Genomic DNA, 20,768 nt, shown 5'->3' with positions numbered 1-20,768 from the left:
TGAGTCAAATTAATGCAAGAGCTAACCTCATTAAGGATATAAAAACTTACAAATTAGTTTGGAAGCTTTCTTTATCCCTTTTTCTTGTCCTTCTTTGTTTTTTTTGAGACTCCAAGTAGAGCTAGATTCTCGAGAATGCAAATAGTATGAGGTGGGCGCACAATATATATAAGAAATTATACTGCTCGATATGTCTACAGCGCAGTATGTATAGCAAACCCACATGTTAGTTGTAATATACCATGCGGTACATGTATCACCGCATAGTATAGATAAATACCAATTGGCATACCTATCTTCTTACTACATGGTATGTGGTTTTACCATGTGGCAACCGGTTGCAATCGGTCTCGCTAAAAAAACATGATGGGGCCGGTTTAAATCGCTCCAAGGGGGTCTAAAAAATGTTTTAAAAGTTTTCATTTGCCGGTTTAAAACGCTTGTTTCAATTCCCTTGCAAATCCCTGCTTGGTTCCTTCCATCTAAATGTAACTAGAAACCCGTTATATATTATCGTAGATGGGCCAGTCCCCCTTTTGATGTATTTAAAACATGGTGTTAGACCACTTTATCAACATTATACACTAAGGTGTTAACACATGAAGCAAATCATTTAATGTGGTTACACACAAATCTTACTATATCTCAAGTAGAAGCACCCACCACATAGCTGGCTATCCTGCCATAACTATCCATGGATGTTCTTATAGAAGGCACCCTTATATATAATATAGAACTAGTATGCAAGCCACGCATTGCTACAAGAGAGAGAGAGAGAGAGAGAGAGAGAGCTCCTTTTAGTACATGCATTGAGTAGTTCTTAAATTTCTAATCAATTAACCTTGCATACTTGGATTGGCGTTTGAAATTTTGGCTAAGTCTTAACCCATGGCTTTATCTCCTTCTTTATTTCCATCTCCTCCTTTAATTAATTCCATTGACTCCTCCTTTAAGTCCATTGGCTAAGTCAATTTTGGCTAAGTCTTAACCCATGGCTTTATCTCCTTCTTTAATTCCATCTCCTCCTTTAATTAATTCCATTGACCTTCCATCTCCTCCTTTAATTCCATTGGCTAATTCTTAACCCATGGCTTTATCTCCTCTAATTCCATCAACCTTCCATCTCCTCCTTCCTCTCAAAGGTGAACTTCTATCTCCTCCATTCCATTGACCTTCTATGTCCTCCTTCCTCCCAAACTTGCCTCTTGTCTTTCCACCTCCTCCCCACTCAAATCCTGCCTCTTTTCTTTCCACCTCCTCCCCTCTCCCAAGCTCCATCTAAGAGCTCCTTCTTTGTGACACATGGCAAGCTCTTCTCTTCCAAGAAAAACAGCAGGGACTCTCATTTCGACCCGTAGCCATGCAAATGATCTTCAGCACAATCGGCCCTGCCTCGTGGGTTTTGGGCTCAGTACTACTTGCGGGTGTATTGGCCCTCTCGTTGTTATACCTAGGAATGCCAAGGAGAACTGATCATTCAGCAGCAGCTGAGGACGGCCGCCTGGCCCCGGGAAGAATTTCTGCCTGGACAATCGTCGGGCACACCCTAGAAACCATGTTCTCCATGTATCCTCTAGGGACTCCACCTCCTTTCTTATCTGAGTGCCTTCTACGGTAAGCTGCTTCACATGAAGTATCTAGGTTGCAACTAATTGTAATGCAACGTCAGCTTGCCCACCTGCTAGCTAACAGTTTCCGTGAGTTTTGATTCCAGTTATGGGACGGTATTCAAGATTCGGCTTTTTGGTTTGCGCACAGTCGTATCCATAGATCAAGAAGTGAACAAATTCATTATGCAGAACGAGGGGAAGCTCGTCCAGACCAACTATCCTTCTACATTTCCTAAAATTCTAGGTGCTTTCAGCTTCCTTGAGCTGCATGGAGCTCCATATAAAGCAGCGCGTAGGTCTATTGTCTCCTTTGTCAACGTTTCCAAGCTTAAAGACAACTTTTTGGAAGACTGTCAAGACGTTGCTCTTTGGACTCTTACAGCATGGGAAAAGAAGGGTCTTGTTTACGTGCAGGATGAAGCCCAAAAGGTGATTTGGCAGAACCACTTTTACCTAGTGGATGATCACAGATCACGGAAGTAGGCATTAAACAGTTTCTAACTTTCTTGAGTATATGCGTAGTTTGCGTTCGATTTCATGGCTTTGAAGCTCCTAGGTTTAAAGCCTGGTGATCCCGTCGCGGAGCGGATGATGGAAGAGTGCAAATATTTTACTCGAGCGATGGGGACATTTCCTATCAATCTTCCGGGAACAGCTTATAGCCTAGGATTGAAGGTGAGCTGGCACTTTGAGTCGAGCTTGTGAGTCCTTTGTAATTGTTTTGTTGCTGGTACAACTTGGGAGTTTTGAGATATGCTCTGCAGGGACGAAAGAACCTTCTCACGCTCATCAGAAACGTCATCGAAACAAGAAAATACGAGACCCGTGCAAATCATAACGAGCTTTGGGTCGATCTTCTATCAAACGAGCTTGACGATGAAGGAAATCCATATCCCGAGGAGATGATTTTGGACCTGTTGCTAAGCCAGCTTTTCGGTGGTGGTGTGACAACTGCAATCGTCCTTACTTTCGCTATCAAGTTCCTTACCGACAATCCAAAAGTTCTGCAAGAAATGCAGGTCAGGTGGTCTCCTTTCTCTCCCAGATAATGACCGCTGTCCTTCGATTTCTTGAGTCACAACTATCGCTTTTCCTTATCGTTGATTTATCAATGTCTGAGTTTCCTAGGAGGAACACATGGGCATTCGAAAGAAAATGGAACTGGGGGCGAAGCTATCCATCGATGATTACAAACAAATGACCTTTACTCAGAAAGTAAATCAAAGCTTATATATGTTTTAATACATTTAACTAGATGTTGATAACACAGCACTGCTTTCATAAAATAAAATTTGGTTCATTTGGGTGTCGTGAATCTAGGTGATAAATGAGACTCTTCGATTGAGCAATGTAGCGCCATTTTCACAACGGTTGGCTCTTCAAGACATCAACATAAAAGGTACCTCAGAGATATATATCACTTCTGCAAATCCTCAGAACATGACCAGATTTCGGACGCTAATCGAACAATAATTTGAAGGTGTGCTTTAACCGCCGAAAGCCAACCCGAACATGCAGGTTTCACCATTCCAAAGGGTTGGAATGTCCTGCTTTCTTCAGCGATAGCGAATTTCGATCCTATGGTCTATCCAGATCCTTGCGTGTTTAATCCCTAGCGCTGGCAGGTGATATTAAACCTCTAAATTTTCAATTATGTCACGGCAACTCGGAGCGGTAGTTCATACATAAACACACAGACACATACCACTCGTACATAGTCGAATACACATCATTCAGGCTTACCTTAGCAGTCCAGCCAATTCGCCAAGCTACATATCGAGACTGCTACATAGGGGTTTAATATCGAAGTAGAGTATCCATTGGCACCTCATTGGTTGTCATTGAAAGGTGAATGGAACTTGGGAGTCCTTTGTCCAATGTCATATTAGGAAGCCTTACAATTATTGATGAAGGCCTACTTGAAGACCCTCCCATCATTAATGAAAAAGTGTCCACATAAACTTACATTAGTGTTCTTCTAGACTTGAAATAGAAGACCTCCCAAAGAGAGGGAAGGATTTTAGTAGCATTGGCTAGAAGCTCTCACTTACAACTAGCTAAGATCTTAGCATGCTAAATTATTAGAGAACCATGTTATTATTTGGCATCCTAAACTTCATATTCTTTTCAGGAAGCAAGACAGCCTCTGTCCTTCACACCTTTTGCATGGGGACCAAGGATTTGTCCAGGGCCAATCTGGCTGAGCTAGAGATTGCTATATTCTTGCACTATCTTGTTACTAGTTACAGGTCTATTACTCTTTGTATTCTTTCTCATTAATTTTGGGTGATGCATACATTTAAATACTCTCTAATAGTGTGTATCATACTTATAGGTGAGCCTGATCATGGATTTCATAGCCCTGTTCTAAGGATGCTAAAGGGGTTTCCAATTCGAGTTGCTCCATTTTTAGATTTATTAGATTAGTACACATATATTCAATAAAAGGAGATTATCAATACTCATACACACTACAATGTGTGGTTTAGTCAATTAAATGGCATACTATACATAAATGTGTGGCTTTAGTTTTGAATTTCTTTGAGCAAATAAGCTTGGTAAAAGCAAGTGAGATATATTTAAGTATTTATATGACTACCTTTGTCGCCCACTAATATAGCACTTTGTTGCAATGCACTATTAGCAAAAGTGACTTTTTCTATTCCATCAATGTACCTACACTTAGCATACTTTAGGTTCATGTATCACCATAATGCATTCAAGAAGGTGTGATTTCCTTGGTTTTACATTCTTGATTCCTTTATGCATTTTCAGTTCTCAATGCTTAGGCCTCAATTCTCTAAATTTCCATATTGATATTGCTATTCTCAAGTCTGACTATTGCCCTTTTTGATAGAGCATGTAGATAACTTTAGCATTTCATTGAGTTAAGTAGTTTCTTTGAGCTCTCAAGTTTTGTTCTCAAGCGTTTTTGTTGCCCCTTTCGATGTGCCTATGAAGATGGACTTTGGGATCTTAATTGACTTTTGAGGTGCTTTATGTTCTAATAAAATTACCCAATTTGGTCATCCATTGTTTTGTAGCAATTTATAAAGATTTAGACATATGACATGCTTTATTACTATTCTTTACTTTCAAATAAAATTATGCAATTGGTCACCCATTGATTTGTATTAATCTATTTGATATAGTTTTAGACATATGACATACTTGAAGACAATTGCATCCCTGAACTTTGAGAGCTTTGACTGCTTTACATAATCTAACTTCAAGCACATCTTGGAATATTCATTATTTTCTTGGCTTGTATTTAGATAACCTCCTATCGATGCCTTGCATCTAATTATCTTGGTAGCAGACATTGACATCTTTATGATTCAATGGTCTAGCTAGAGAATAACCTTGATACATACGTAAACACTACTATACACGGATCCTATTGTGATGCTTAAGTATCGACGTTTAGCGTGTGCAAGGCGCTAATCATTGGTATTGGAAGTGGGGTTCATTAAGGGTTGCTATATAGCGACTTTAGTAAAACGTCGCTATATAGCAAACGCGACGTTTGCTAAAGTCGCTATATAGCGACTTTTATCAAATTGGTAATGGTCGTTATATAGCGATACTGAGACAGTTTTCCATAGCGACGTTTTACAGAGAGTTTTTATTTCCATACCGACCTTAAAAGATAGTTTTTTCCAATGACAATTTTTTTTTTGTTTTCATACATGTTTGATCTTCTGAGAGAATAAAAGTACGAGAGCATGTACATCAAGCCTTTGAGGCTCATATATTCATGTCCAAGTTTGAGATGAAAAAAATCAATGAAGAGTGTTTACATCAACGGTTTCATCCTGAGCCAAGTCTAACGTGCCAAACAAGTCTATCTCTAACTCTATACCGAGTTGATCTCCTATATCATCATCGTACTCTAGCATCGTACGTTCACCTAAGAGTACTTCATCATCTTCTTCAATAGAGTGTGGTGATTCTTGAGGATCGTGCTTATGCATATGTCTCCCTCTTTCAATCTCTCTCATCTTTCTCCTTCTCCTCTTTTCCTCCTTTCCTCTCTCTTCCCCCCCCCTCTTTTCCCTCTTTCATGAGCATGTATTTTCCCTCCTTTCCTTCTCTCATGAGCATGTCTCATTTTCCTTTTTTCCTCTCTCTTTCTTCCAATGTACTTCCAAATAGGGTGATTACCCAAGGTTGACTAATGAATGTCAAAATTTCTAAATTACACGTGGAACATGCTTCCAAAATTTAATGTTTTATGCTTTACATTCACAATAATGGGAGGTATTTGGTCCATTCTTATGTAGAGGTTCTTTCCTTCAAAATCGTATTAATATTCCAGAGAGAATTGTTATGCTTTAAACAATGTTCAAAAAGAAATGTAGAGGGTTGCTTTGCTAGACAGTTTGTCTCTTCTCATGTCTTTATGTTTTAAAAATTGGAACTAGTGAACTTGAGATTTTGAAATGTACATTAGTTTATTGGAATTTGTTAAGCAAAGAGCTTAAGTTATGATGTTTAACAAGTCAATGAGTCTGTTGGACATCTGGTATAGTGATAGAATGAGCTTTTATAATGGATTGTATGTGAGTCTGTGGGTTTTGTTTAATGTTACAAGTATTTGTCTCCGAACTCTCTCCGAATGCTTAAGTCTTTTGTTGACTCACATCTTTATTATCAATGTAACTATAGTCACGAGTAGCATGACCCATCAGCAGATACGCTAAGCATCCACCTTTGTCCAATTTAAAGGTTTGCATCCCAGCTTTGCCTTTAATTTCTATGAATAAAGTACTTGATGATTGCAACATGTATCAAGAATAGAGGTCCTCCGTGTAGTTTTGTTAGAACGTGCAAAACAAATAAAGAGGCAGAAATAGGGCTTGTTCTCTCGGAGCATATACCTTTGAAGTCTTTGTAGATGCATGGAAAGTAGTGAAGGATAGGTAGCAAGAGGCAAAGAGGTAGAGAGAAGGCAAAACCTAGGGGAGTTGAGTGATGCAAGTCATGAGGCAAGAGGGAGAAGAGAGGAGGCATGGCAAGGAGGTGATGGAATAGAAAAGGAAGCACAAGGCGAAGGGGGAGCAAGAGTAGAGAGCAATGGAGTCCAATCCATTAGATCAGGCAAAGGAGTAGTAGTGAGGGAGGGAGGTTTAAATGGGTGGGAACTTTGGCAAGCAAGATGTGGGTTGCAAGGAATAGAGAGGTTGGAAGGAGAGGGTACAATGTCGCAGTACCCTCTCTAAGTGCAACATGACACCTCACAAATAAGGAGATATAGAGAATCTCTATATTCCTTATTTTGTGAGGTGCTATGTGGCACTTAGGAAGCAATGCCATGTGTTGGTTGCTCCCTTTGAGTGCCATCACGTCTAGTTGTAACCCTTTCCATCACATCCTCTAAGATAGGTGATGACATCTTTCAGCTCAACCTTGGCCAAAAGTTTTGAAAGCTTAGCCCACATTCTCTAAGATAGGTGATGACCCCTTTCAGATCAACCTCAATGAAGTCCAATTGGCCAAATGTTTTGAAGGCTTAGCTCAAAACCTTAATCCCAAGCTTGCTCCTTTGTGCGACTTTCCTTAGCTCAACACACACCACAACTTCTACATTAGAAAAAAATGATTCCATTTTAGTATTATTAATTTAGGAGCTTAGCATAAGGGCCACATGGTAGTGCCATGTGGTAGCCCCTCCTCATATTAAAAGGAGGCACCTATATGTACATGTTAGCAAGTGGGAATGGTTGACACATGAGAAGTTAAGGAGTCTAGTCCCTCTTGCTTTCTCTCAAGCATTTCAATGCCACAGTTTATGCATCTCTAGCATAATGTAAGGAGTCAAGAGACACTTGACTACTCACATTGACAAATAGACTCACCTAACACAATGGTAGAACCCAATTCACCTCGTTGAATAGCGGCCAACACATTTTATAGGTTTAGTAGATAATTTTCATAGAGGCAATAGCTATCAAGCTATGCATCCAAGAGCAATAAAATTTTAAAGTCAAGAAAGAAATCATTATACCCTTCATCAGGATTTTGCTTTTATTCACTTCTATTATCACTTCCACTATTATGCATGAAAGGATTTGCACATTTTCATTTGAAGTAGAAAAAGGTTAAAACGAAAGAATTGTTGATAGACATTATGGAGAGATAGAAGAATAGCTACACTTGATGATAGTCGTGGATAGAAACATGTAGATTACCCCAAAACATGTAGCAAAGACTTGGTCCTCTAGGGACACCAATGTTATTGTTATGGAGAACTAATTTGTGTTAGTGATTGAATTATGGAGCTAAAGCCAAATCCATGTAGATCACCTTTAGGTTTCAAACTTGAGCATGCATGTGTATGTGGGTAGACACATGCAAATGTACATATGCAACTTGAATTAGTGACTTTAAACATATGTGTTTACTTGTGCAGACCTGACACAACTCCCACCACTGTACAACAGCAAATTGAGATTTTGAGAGTCGAGATGAGGACTCTGCAGTCTTTCCCCCATGCTCTTACACCTTCTTCCTCTCCCACTCCTATGCTCCCCCTAAACCCTTTGTTCCTCAACCCTTAAACTCCATGATCTATAAGGGAGACGAGTTCTCCACCATGTACTCTACCCTAAACCTTGGAACCTTCTTCTAAACCTTGGAACTCCTTCTAACCCTGGAACCTCCTTTTAAACCTTGGAACTCCTTCTAAACCTTGGAACCTCCTTCTAACCCTGGAACTCCTTCTAACCCTGGAACCTCCTTCTAAACCCTGGAACCTCTTTCTAATCCTCAAACTCCTCCTAAACCCTGCAACCCCCAATGAAGGCGAAAGCCTTCATTACCCCAATCATGATGATACACGTTCCTTTTACACATGCATGCACTTTGTTTGCTTACCACACTTAAGCCTACGTCTCTCACCGGAACATGACTCGAGATCCTAAGCTACACATATACTACAACCGACAACCTCGGTATATCTGTAGGTGACAAAAGCCTCAGAACCCTGCATATTGAGAAGACCCTGCTCTTCCTACAAAAGCAGTAGGAAAGAGCCAACATTTGGCACCACTGTTGGGGAGACTAGCGTCTCAAGTAATGAGTAAACATACGCAGGTATGTGTAAAAAAACAAAATACTTTGAACTTTCATGAACATAACACTCAAGGGCAAGGAGAGTAAATCTTTTTTCCATTTCTAGCCAAACTTTTCTACCCCAAGCATCAACCTTGGGTTACTACCTTAAGAAATTTTCTTTATTTCTTAAATAGAAGCCACTTGATAAACAATTAGGCTAGGTAGTGGACATGAATGCGTAGAGCTTGCAATTTTGACCATTTCACCTTTTTGTAGGAGAGCAAACCGAGCTATCCATAACAAGTTACGGCTCAGGAAGGGTTTAGGGTTTAACCCTAAACCTAAACTCATTTCCTATAAAAACCCACTCCACCCCCTCATTCGTCATCTTTCACATTTTGCCTCCATCCTCTTCTTCATTTTGAGCCCTACGCAAGACACTCCTCCCTCTCCATCAACCACCACCTTACTCCCATCCTCACATTGTAAGTGACTTCAAGCCCATCTCGTAATGATACCCTTGCCATCCACCCACCATCCATTGTTCCTCAACAATCCCGTTACATTGAGAAAGACTTGGAGAGTGTTCAGGTGACCACCTCTTCCTCCCTTTATCTGTCAAGTGTTTTTTTTTCTTCTCTCTTTTTTTTCCCCCTCCCATTTCCACCACCCCCCCCCTCCCCCCTCCCCCTTCCATCTCCACCACCACCCCCCCTCCCCCCCTTCATCTCCACCACCCCCTCCCTCCCTCCATCTCCATCTCCACCACCCCCTCCCCCCTCCCCTTTTCCCCCCTCCATCTCCACCACCCCCTCCCCCCCTCCCCCTCCATCTCCACCACCCCCTCCCCCCTTCCCCCCTCCATCTTCACCACCCCCTTCCCCCTCCCCCCCTCTTGCCTCCCCCCTCCATCATCACCACCACCTCCCCCCTACCCCCCTCCATCTTCACCACCCCCTCCCCCCCTCTCCCCTCCCCCCTCCATCTCCACCACCCCCTCCCCCGCTCCATCTCCACCACCCCCTTCCCCCTCCCCCCCTCCCCCCTCCCCCCTCCATCTCCACCACCCCCTCCCCTCTCCCCCCTCCATCTCTACCTTCCCCCTCCCCCTTCCCCCCCCTATCTCCACCACTCCCTCCCCCCTTCCCCCCTCCATTTCACCCCCTCCCCCCTCCCCCTTTCCCCCCTCCATCTTCCCCTCCCCCCTCCCCCCTCCATCTCCACCACCCCCTCCCCCCCTCCATCTCCACCACTCCCTCCTCCTTTCCCCTTTCCCCCTCCATTTCCCCCTCCCCCCCTCCCCCCTCCATCTCCACCACCCCCTCCCCCCTACCCCTTTCCCCCCTCTATCTCCCCCTCCCCCCTCCATCTCCACCACCCCCACCCCCTCCCCCTCTCCCCCCTCCATCTCCACCACCCCCTCCCCCCCTCCATCTTCACCACCCCCTTCCCCTTTCCCCCCTCCACCACCACCCCCTCCCCCTTTCCCTATTTCTCTTTCTTTCTGTCTCTCTTTCCCTCCCCCTCTCTCTTTCTCTCCTCTATCCCTCCCCCTCTCTCTTTCTTTCTGTCTCTCTTTCCCTCCCCCCTCTCTCTCTTTCTCTCTCTTTCACTCCCCCTCTCTCTTTCTTTCTCTCTCTCTTTCCCTCCCTCTCTCTTTCTCTGTCTATCCCTCCCCCTCTCTCTTTCTTTCTCTCTCTCTTTCCCTCCCCCCCTCTCTCTCTCTCTCTCTTCCCTCTCTCTCTCTATCTCTCTCTATCTCTCCTTATCTCTCTCTATCTCTCTTTGTCTTTCTCTCTCTCTATCCCTCCCCCTCTCTCTTTCTTTCTCTCTCTTTCTCTCTCTCTATCCCTCCCCCTATCTCTCTCTCTCTCTCTCTCTCTCTCTCTCTCTCTCTCTCTCTCTCTCTCTCTCTCCCTATCTCTCTCTTTCCCTCCCCCTCTCTCTCTCCCTCTCTCTCTTTCCCTCCCCCTTTCTCTCTCTTTCTCTCTCTTCCCTCCCCCTCTCTCTCTCTCTCTTTCTCTCTCTTTCTCTCTCTTTCCCTCCCCCTCTCTCTCTCTTTCTCTCTCTCTCTCTCTCTCTCTCTCTCTCTCTCTATCTCTCTATCTCTCTCTCTCTCTCTTTATCTCTCTCTATCTCCCTCTCTTACTCTCTCTCTCTTTCTCTCTTCCTTTCTCTCTCTTTCTCTCTCTTTCTCTCTCTCTCTCTCTCTCTCTCTCTCTCTTTATCTCTCTCTCTCTCTCTCACTCATGCTCTTCCCCCCTGAACTCTCTCTCTCTCTCTCTCTCTCTCTCTCTCTCTCTACCCCCCCTTGTCGGCCACTCCCTACACTTCTAACAAACAACTAACCTAAGCAAGGGCCTTAAGGCCCTTGCTGCTACGAGCCGAGGGCGCACCCTCCCCGACGGTGCCTCTCGTGCCCCACCCTGTGCCACCCCACCCATCATGCCACCTCCTCCGTGCGCCCCTGCCACCGCACTCCCTTGCCTCCTCCTCCGCAATGCCACCTCTCCTCCTCCACAGCGCCGCCCTCCTCCCCCTCACCGCTCGTTTCACTCACCCCTCCACACTCTCCTCCCCTCCACCTCCCTCACCTGCCACTCCACCCTCCCCTCCCCTCCACCTCCCTCCCCTCCCCTCTATGCGAAACCCCCCCTACGCTGCCACTGCCCGTGCGGTATTTTCCCCCCTTAACACAATTTTAAAAATTAAAAAAAAATTAATTTAAAGCCCTCATCAGAATAAAGAATATTGTCCTCAATTATTGTGTATGGCCTTTGTTTTCTAACATGTGCTCAAATCCATCAAACCCATCATGTGAGCTAACAAATGACAAAAAACAGAAGGTCTCAAAAAACCCTTTTGTGCACTATTCGATTCATGGATAACACCCACAAACCTTCTATGCCAAAATCGAGCCTCTATCATTGCTTCCTTGAGATTTAGCATCTCTATCATTGTCATAAATGATAGCAATACATACTGTGACGGAGTGGCAACAGTCTCCATCAAGCCACATAGCAACTTCTTGAAGGCATCCTTATCCCAACACATGCCTTTGGCAGATCCCTCTGAGGTGTCAAGCACACACAAGCTGATTGGAAGTTGTCCCTTTGAGTGACGTGTAAGAAAGCTCTCCCCCTCCATCTCCATGTTCACTTGAATAATTGTCCAAGGAAAACAAGACTGCGATGTAGACTTGTTACCCTCTATTGAACTAATCACCCAATCAACATAGATTGACGCGGCTTTTGGGAAATCAGGTGTGGACTTGCCAACTTGCAGCTTCTCTTTGACCCATGACTCACATGAACCCTTGAAGCTCTGATAAACAATTGAATCAATTTTGAAGTAAGTTGCAAGGGCATCCCATGTTTGATGTTGGGGCGAAGGGTGACGTGAGTTGAACTCCTTGATGAGCGCTTCTTTCAGGGCTCTATCATGCTTAATCTCCATTGCCCGTTGAGACATTTCAATGGAGTCCTTGTCTTTGCTTGACTTGACCAAGACTATTTCTTTAGACTCAATCTTTGCTTGAAGTGCACGTACATCTTCGTCTTCCAATCCTAGCAGACACCTCATATATGTTATTGTGGGATTTCGACCCTCAAGATCACCCTGCTTCACCAATGTCAAAATCCTAATCCATTGTTCGTAGATGTCATCATCGTATGTGACCATGTGTGTGTCGTTGGTAGCAAAGTTTGCGCCCATCGATACGCTTGCAACTCCTACAAAATTCTATATAAAAAAATCAAAATCATCTTAGACATTCTTCTAATCCAAATCATGTAATAGAGATAATAATGACACTAGTGCGATTCTCCCATTACCATGTCAAAAGCATGACTTGGTAACTAGAAGAATGGCACTAGTGCCATTCTCACATCAGGGAATTGACACTACTATCATTTCTTTTACAAAGCCATAAACATTCTTGAAATAAAAAATGCATACAAAACAATGTTTATTACTCACATCCCAACTTTGTCGATCTTTATGCCCTTTGACAAGGCCTTGGGCTGGTTTCTTTGGTCGTCCGAATGCAATCCACTGCGCCCTTAGGTGTTGTAAGATATCGATATATGGTTGATTTTTCAAAACGGTCTGTGCCTCCATGTTGGCCATTGATGATATCTTACAACTTGCTTCAACTGGTGCATTGACAACAATTCTCGCCTTCCTCCGTGTATAGAAACCTTTTCGTTGATTCAAGGCTTCTCCATGTGCTTTAGTTATAAACATCCTTGCAACATAAATCGAATGCTGCCCTGCGAGAATCCAATAATTATACTCCTTTAAATTTTCCACCTTTATCTCTTCCTTGCACATCGGAGTATTTGTGCCTGTGTGGTAAGGCATAAGATATGCACATGTTGCAGGAGGTCGTGCATTTATTGCAAAACTCTTGACCAAGTCACTGACATAGCTGAGGGTCAATGTCCTGTACACATATTGGCTTGGTGCTCTAAAGCAATTCATCACTGGGATCAACACCTCAAACTCCAAACCAAATGGGAAGTACTCTACGTACTCCATCAAGCGTATCATACTTGTGTCCTTCCTTTCCAATTTCTTTTGTAGTGCCTTAAAGTCAACATCTGGCTGGATTTTCTTATATAGGATGATAGTTGCTTCAAATGATTTCTCACCATGTCCTATTAAATGTGTCTCACCACTCCCCGTTGCATCACCTCCACTTCCAGTTCCATCAGTGACTATTCCCGTACCTCCCTGTTTTCCTCCTAAAGTTGTCTCTTTGTCTTTAGCCTCCAGTTTATCCCCAATGCTTGTTTTTCCATCTGACCTTATTTCCTTCTCACCTATTGTTTCCTCCTCACCGGTCTCTCTAGCCTTCTCTTTCAATGTGTTTTGAGACACTTGAGAGCTTGATCCCTCAACATCACTTTTCTTGGTTCTTTTCGAAACTTTTCTACTCTTTTTTATATCTTGCTCTATCCCTTTTGTTACCAAATCAAAGCTTTCTAATATCTGTTGATTAGTATAATTTTTTGGCTCATTAATCCAACCCCTAGATATCATCGTGTCCTCCCCAGTAGCATTCATCCTCACATGATCAAAACAAGCAGGATCCAATTGATACACATTGCCTCCCAATGTATGAATTTTGAGACAAGAAACGTTGTCTTTCTCGGTATCCTCCATCTCTTTAACTTATCCAACATCTTCAAAAGTTGTTCCTTGGATGTTCACAAAACAATGCACTTTATGGAGTTTTTGGAGTTCATTATTGTATATATCCAAAAACCATCCTCTTCCAGAACTAACTCCATCATAAACTGACACCTCTCAAACCTTTCTCTTTCCCTTGCTAGCCATTCTTGCAATGTTCTGTTAACAAAAGAACCAAGGACACAATGAAATGTATAATAGAAAATCATAACTGTAGTAGGAAATATTACAACCACAATGCAACTTCTATTAACAAAATAACCAAGGCGAAGCAACTTATATATGCATTATGAAAAACTACACCAACACAGTAAGCAAATATACACAATATCAAAGTTAAGATAATTATAATAAAGAATGGTATTCGTGCCATTCTCCAACATAATATGATGTTAGAAGAGTGTCACAAATGCCATTGAACACATGGATTGTGAGTTTGTTTAGAATGGAACAAGTGCCATCCTTCGTAAGAGTTTAAGGATAATGCCACTGGTGCCATCCTCCATGATGTTAAGGAGAATGGCAGAAGTTCGATTCATCACATGGCACCACTACCATTCTCCACTGGTGGCATTCTACACAGAGATTGACACAATTCCATATGATCTCTACACAGCAAAGACAGTGATCACTACATAGAAGAATGCTCATTTGAGTTTAGGATTCCTTATGCATGTTTTCAGGTCATGGTATGAGATTGGCACCACTGCCATTCTCCACTGGTGGCATTCTCCACATAGATTGACACAATTCCATATGATCTCTACACAGCGGATCAGACAGTGAACACATAGAAGAATGCACATGTGAGTTTAGCATTCCTTGTGCATGTTTTCAGGTCATGGTATGAGATTGGCACCACTGCCATTCTCCACTGGTGGCATTCTCCACAGAGATTGACACAATTCCATATGATCTCTGCACATGTCAATTTAGGCTTCTCAATGCCATTTCTTAGGGCCTAATAAGAGATTGGCACCACTGCCATTCTCCACTTGTATTGATGTTTACCCTACTATTCTAGGAGGGGTATTCCAGTGATCATAGGAGAGTGCTGTCCTATTCCATTCCACATGTGAGTTTGATGATCTCAGTGTCATTATGTAGTTGCAAGCATGAGATTGGCACCACTGCCATTCTCCGCTAGTGGTAGTCTAGACAAACTAAACCTATAGATTGACATTCCACTAATTTTATTGGCTGCAGTAGGATAATGGCAAAAGTGCCAATGCACATGTGAGTTTAGGATTCCTTGTGCATGTTTTCAAGTCATGGTATGAGATTGGCACCACTGCCATTCTCCACTGGTGGCATTCTCCACAGAGATTGACACAATTCCATATGATCTCTACACAGCGGAGACAGTGATCACTACGTAGAAGAATGCACATGTGAGTTTAGGCTTCTCAATGCCATTTCTTAGGGCCTAATAAGAGATTGGCACCACTGCCATTCTCCACTTGTACAAATGTTTACCCTACTATTCTAGGAGGGGTATTCCAGTGATGATAGGAGAGTGGTGTCCAATTCCAATCCACATGTGAGTCTCATGATCTCAGTGACATTATGTAGGTGCCACCATGAGTTTGGCATCACTGCCATTCTCCACTAGTGGTAGTCTAGACAAACTAAACCTATAGATTGACATTCCAAGAAATAATAAGGCATTGACACAATTCCATATGATCTCTACATAGCGGAGACAGTGATCACTACATAGAAGAATGCACATGTGAGTTTAGGCTTCTAAATGCCATTTCTTAGGGCCTAATAAGAGATTGGCACCACTGCCATTCTCCACTTGTACAAATGTTTATCCTACTATTCTAGGAGGGGTATTCCAGTGATCATAGGAGAGTGGTGTCCGATTCCAATCCACATGTGAGTCTGATGATCTCAGTGTCATGATGTAGGTGCCACCATGAGTTTGGCATCACTGCCATTCTCCACTAGTGGTAGTCTAGACAAAGTAAACCTATAGATTGACATTCCAATGCCTAATAAGGCATTTACACAATTCCATATGATCTCTACACAGCGGAGACAGCGATCACTACATAGAAGAATGCACATGTGAGTTTAGGATTCTCAATGCCATTTCTTAGGGCCATGTGAGTTTAGGATTCTCAATGCCATTCTCCACTGGTTGCGATCCTCGGTTCAGAAGAAAAAGTTTATAAACTGAAGAAGGCACTTTACGAGCTTAAACAGGCCCCACGAGTGTGGTACCAACGGATTGATGCCTACTTTCTACAAAATGGGTTTAGGAGGAGTCCATTTGATGCAAATCTGTATATCTTCAGAGAAGCAGGCAGGTGTATGATCGTGGTCCGTGGTTCATCAACTTTGCGACTGGTGTACTAAGTAGGTTTTCCAATAAGCCCGGGGAGAACCATTGGAGGGCAAGGATGCAGGTGCTAAAATACATCAAAGGCACACTTGATTATGGCATCACCTATACCAAGGGCAACATCTTGACCAGATTCTGTGACTCGAATTGGGCAGGAGACATGGACAGCAGGAGATTAGTGACAGGTTACTGTTTCTCACTTGGATTTGGAGATGTGTCATGGGTCAGCAAGAAGCAACCCACAGTTGCTCTTTCTTCTACCGAGGCTGAGTACAAATCAGCATGTTTTGCTTCTTGTGAGGCAGTATGGTTGAGGAGGATTTTAGGGGACATGGGTGCAGTGCAAAACAAGCCTACACAAATATCATGTGACAATCAGAGTTGCATGGTGATTGCAAAGAACCCTCTGTTCCACGCTCACACAAAACACATTGAGATTCAATATCACTTTGTATGCGAGTTGATCATGGATGGAGAGGTCAACTTGGTGTACTGTCCGACTACAGAGAATGCTGCAGACATCTTCACGAAGGCTCTTGAAAGAGACTTGCTGGAGAGGCATCTTCATCGACTTGGCATTGGGCCGAAGAAGTAAGTTCACTTGCGAGTGGACATTGAGGGGGGGTGTTAGATATTAATGCTCCACTCTCATGTAACTACGCGGGAACCAGCTAACTCTACTTGTAAGCCCCCCATATGAGGAGAAGGCATTTGAGTAGCTCAGTTATCCAGTAGGTCCTGGTTTGGACACCAAATGGGGGCCATGTATGGCCTAATGGCTGGATGGAGTTGGCACACTGCCCACTAGGCTACATGCAAGTGCGGGAAGTCATCCCATGACTGACCGCACTGAGGGTGGATGGAGCATTTCTCGGGGTAGCCCACTCTTGGGTTGCGGGGCCCGTTTGGAGCCCCAAATGATCCTGGATGGCTGTGGGCCGCACGGTGGCGTAGGTCAGTTGCTCTATTTTGCACACCGATTCTATCGTGTGGTCGGTGGCCTACCAACCCCCAGTCAGCCATTTTGGGCAGACTGGGTCGGTCACTCAATTGGGTCTAACCGAGTACGAGTGGTAGCTATATAAGAGCAAGCCTGTGAAGCCCATTATCATCACTGTTTACAACAACCCTGATTCCTTAGCATCCAGCCTCCGTCCTCTACTGTTTCTAGATCACCATCGAAGCTTCTCTCATAGGAGCGCACGGCTGGGATGCAGTGCCATCTATTGTATCAGTTTTACAGTAATCAAATTTTTGATTCTCCATACTATCTGCTTTTCTCTCTTGCATACGAGATCCTATTATCTGTTGAGCATAGATGTTGTATTATTTTCTTACAGCACCTGGACCAAGGAAAAGTACATATCCCTGTGTTGATCTCCTAGTCTCATGATCTCCGGCATAGTCACTGTCACAGTATCCATGCAACCGTCGATGACTTCCTCTGTATTCTATCCCAAACTGTCTTGTACCTCTGATGTATCTCAAGACTCTTTTGGTTGCATTCTAGTGAGGCTGTTTTGGATTTGCCATAAACTGTGCTAGTGAGCTTACTGCATAACAAATAGCTAGCCATGTGATTGTCAGATATATAAGAGATCTGATGAGCTGCCTGTAGTATCTATCATTGACTGTAGGCTTTTCTGAATCTTTAGTAAGTTTCAAACTCTATTCCATGGGAGTGGCTGCAATCTTGCAATCTGCCATATGAAACTTCTTCAGGAGACTGTCAACATACTTGAGCTGACTCATGAATGTGCTATTTGAATCTCTCCAGAACTCAATTCCAAGACAATAGTGAATAAGTCCAAGATCTTTCATGTCAAACTCTGCAGATAAGTCTTGTTTCAGTTTTCTGATGAAGCTATCCTTGTTTCCTGTCACAATCAGATCATCTACGTACAAAAGTGCAATAGTAATGTCTTCCCCTTGAACTTTGTAGTAAAAAGTATGATCTGCATTGGACTTCATGTATCCCAAATCAGCAAAATACTTGTCGATTCTGCTGTACCAACTTTTGGGTGCTTGTTTTAAGCCATAGAGACTTTTCTTGAGATGGCAAACCTTATTCTCCTTTCCTGGTTCAACATAACCTACTGGTTGTTGCATGTAGACTTCCTCATCTAGATAACCATTGAGAAATGCATTCTTGACATCGAGCTGATACACATTCCGTCTGCTGAGTGTCACTAGTGATATCAAGAACCATATGGAATCCACCTTTGCTACTGGAGCATAAGTCTCATCATAGTCCTGACCATATTGTTGTGCAAATCCTTTTGCAACTAGTCTAGCTTTGTATCTCTGAATATTTCCATCTAAATTGTACTTCACTTTGTATACCCATTTGTTTGCTATGGCCTTCTTTCCTGGTGGAAGGTCACATAATTCCCAAGTATTGTTCTTATACAAAGCATCCATTTCTTCATTCATAGCAGTTTGCCATTCTGGCTTGTCTACTGCATCTTCGAAGTACACTGGCTCTTCTGTAGCCATGATGGTAGTCATAAGAGCATAATTGGTGGTTTCCACAATTGCTTTGCCTTTCTGAGCATATGTCAATCTGGCTGGAGGTCTGCTTTCCCTAGTAGACCATCTGAACTACTGTGGAGTTGCTCGGGGTGTTGCTGGCAATTCTTGCTCTTCTTCATCAACCTGTTCTGTAGATGACTGTGAAGTCAATGCTTCTATCTCCTGTGAAGGTGAGGTTTTCCATTCTGATTCCTCATCAAAGATTACATATCTGGAGATAATGATTTGTGGTTGATGGGATCATACAATTTGTATTCTTTGCTTTCTTCATTGTAGCCAACCATGATGCATTTGCATGACTTTGCATCCAATTTCTTGCCATGATCATCATGGATGTGGGCATATGCTATGCAACCAAATATGTGGAGATGCCCAATGTGTGGCTTGTGTCCAGTGAATGCTTCATAAGGAGTCATACCCTGTATCGGTTCAGTAGGAAGCCGATTAAGCAAGTAGTTTGCTGTAGCTATTGCTTCTGCCCAGTACTGATTTGGAAGATGCTTTTTACTAAGCATTGCTCTAGCAGTGTCTGCTAAAGTCCCATTCTTCCTTTCAGCTCTTGCATTCTGCTAAGGAGTATCTGCACATGTGAATTGTCTTCGAATGCCATGATTTTTGCAAAACTTCATGAATGCTGAAGACATGTATTCACCTCCTCTATTTGATCTCATGACCTTGACCTTTCTGCCTGTCTGGTTTTCTACCATGGCTTTGAATTCTTGAAACTTGGAAAACACTTCAAATTTCTCTTTTAGAAAGTAGACCCAACAGTATCTGCTATAGTCGTCGATGAAAGTCAAGTAATAAAGTGAACCATTGATGCTGCGGGTCTGGGCATAACCCCATACATCTGTATGTATCAAATCAAGAATACCTCGTGCACAAGAGGTACTTCTGACAAAGTTGGTTCGCTTTTGTTTGCCAAAGAAGCATGCTTCACAAACTTTGCTATGAATGCCTGATCATTAGAATGACCTTTACGTGCTTGAATTGCTTGAGTTCTGAGTTCTTCACCAAGTAGGACTAACTGAAGTTCTTCCAATGTTGGAATTTGCTGTTGGATGGCAATACTCTGGACTAGATTCTTGTATCCCTCTCCTAGTCCATTCAAAATGACTTGAACCATTTTTGTGGGGTTCATAGTCTCTCCTATTGCTACAAGTTAATTGTTGTAGTCTTTTATGCCGAGTACATAAGCATGACCGGTTTCACTACTATTACGGAAACTCTGGTTGATCTGGTTTCTCAGTGTGAGAATCCTAGATGTGTTCTTGGACTCGTAGAGAGCTGCAAACATATCCCATACTTCTTTTGATGTCTTGACTGTGTTGAACTATCCTAGCATGACATCTTACACATTCTACTTGATCAGGTGATAGGCATACTTGTCTTTCTTATCCCATTCTGCTTGAGCTCGGGCAATGGCAAGATCGACTACTGGTGCAGAAACTGTTTGTGTAATTGTAGATCCCATTGCTGGCGCTGTGACAATAGATGGAGTAGAGCTACTGGTGGCTGGATTGTCCAATGGTCTAGGTGTAGACCCATTGACATACTCCCATTTGTCTTGAAGTATAAGAATGGTCTCCATTTGGTATTTCCATGTACCGTAATTGGAGTTGTCTAACTTACCAGATGCCTCCAGATTGAGGTTGCTAGTCGTAGACATGGTGCAAGAAATGTACTCAAAAGTGTCGTGAAAATCTCTATATGAATCAACTGCAAATACACTGACTATGCCAAGTGAAATCTCTGTACCATCGGTGAAGATAGAACTACAATACATAAAATATGATCTCTATTACAAGGCTTGTGGCAATGATGCCAGGAATAGCCAAAAGGCTTTACAAGGCTGAAATGATGCGCACGATGCCGTGAGATAGCCGAATAGGCTTTACAATGGTGGCATGTGTGTGTGAAATCAAATGCTATCTGCCCATTGAAATAATCTGCAATGCCGTTGAACTCTGAAGTCTGCTCACTGAACTGATAAACATAAGGTTTTAGGTAATGTAATGATGTGAAAC

The 20,768-nt window shown here is 42.8% G+C and overlaps 1 protein-coding gene across 1 annotated transcript; it reads left to right on the top strand.

The window, feature by feature from the left end:
* Positions 1-1,360: 1,360 nt before the first annotated feature.
* LOC147899629 (steroid (22S)-hydroxylase-like) lies at positions 1,361-3,226 on the top strand. Its single transcript, XM_087377764.1, has 7 exons — positions 1,361-1,614; positions 1,715-2,039; positions 2,133-2,285; positions 2,375-2,629; positions 2,739-2,825; positions 2,931-3,009; positions 3,129-3,226. The coding sequence occupies exons 1-7, from the start codon at positions 1,361-1,363 to the stop codon at positions 3,224-3,226; spliced, it is 1,251 nt and encodes a 416-aa protein (XP_087233890.1).
* Positions 3,227-20,768: the final 17,542 nt, after the last annotated feature.

Source organism: Dipteris shenzhenensis, chromosome 8 (genome assembly GCF_047967505.1).
Source record: "Dipteris shenzhenensis isolate YYH24624 ecotype China chromosome 8, Dip_SZ_1.0, whole genome shotgun sequence".
NCBI lineage: Eukaryota > Viridiplantae > Streptophyta > Polypodiopsida > Gleicheniales > Dipteridaceae > Dipteris > Dipteris shenzhenensis.
The sequence above is the reverse complement of the archived record's forward strand: the minus strand, read 5'-3'. Positions and strand labels throughout refer to the sequence as shown.

Coding starts and splice junctions, on each gene's coding strand:
- LOC147899629 (XM_087377764.1), top strand. CDS start 1,361: ATGCAAATGATCTTCAGCACAATCGGCCCTGCCTCGTGGGTTTTGGGC. Junction 1,615..1,714: donor TTATCTGAGTGCCTTCTACG/GTAAGCTGCTTC, acceptor TTTTGATTCCAG/TTATGGGACGGTATTCAAGA. Junction 2,630..2,738: donor AAGTTCTGCAAGAAATGCAG/GTCAGGTGGTCT, acceptor TGAGTTTCCTAG/GAGGAACACATGGGCATTCG.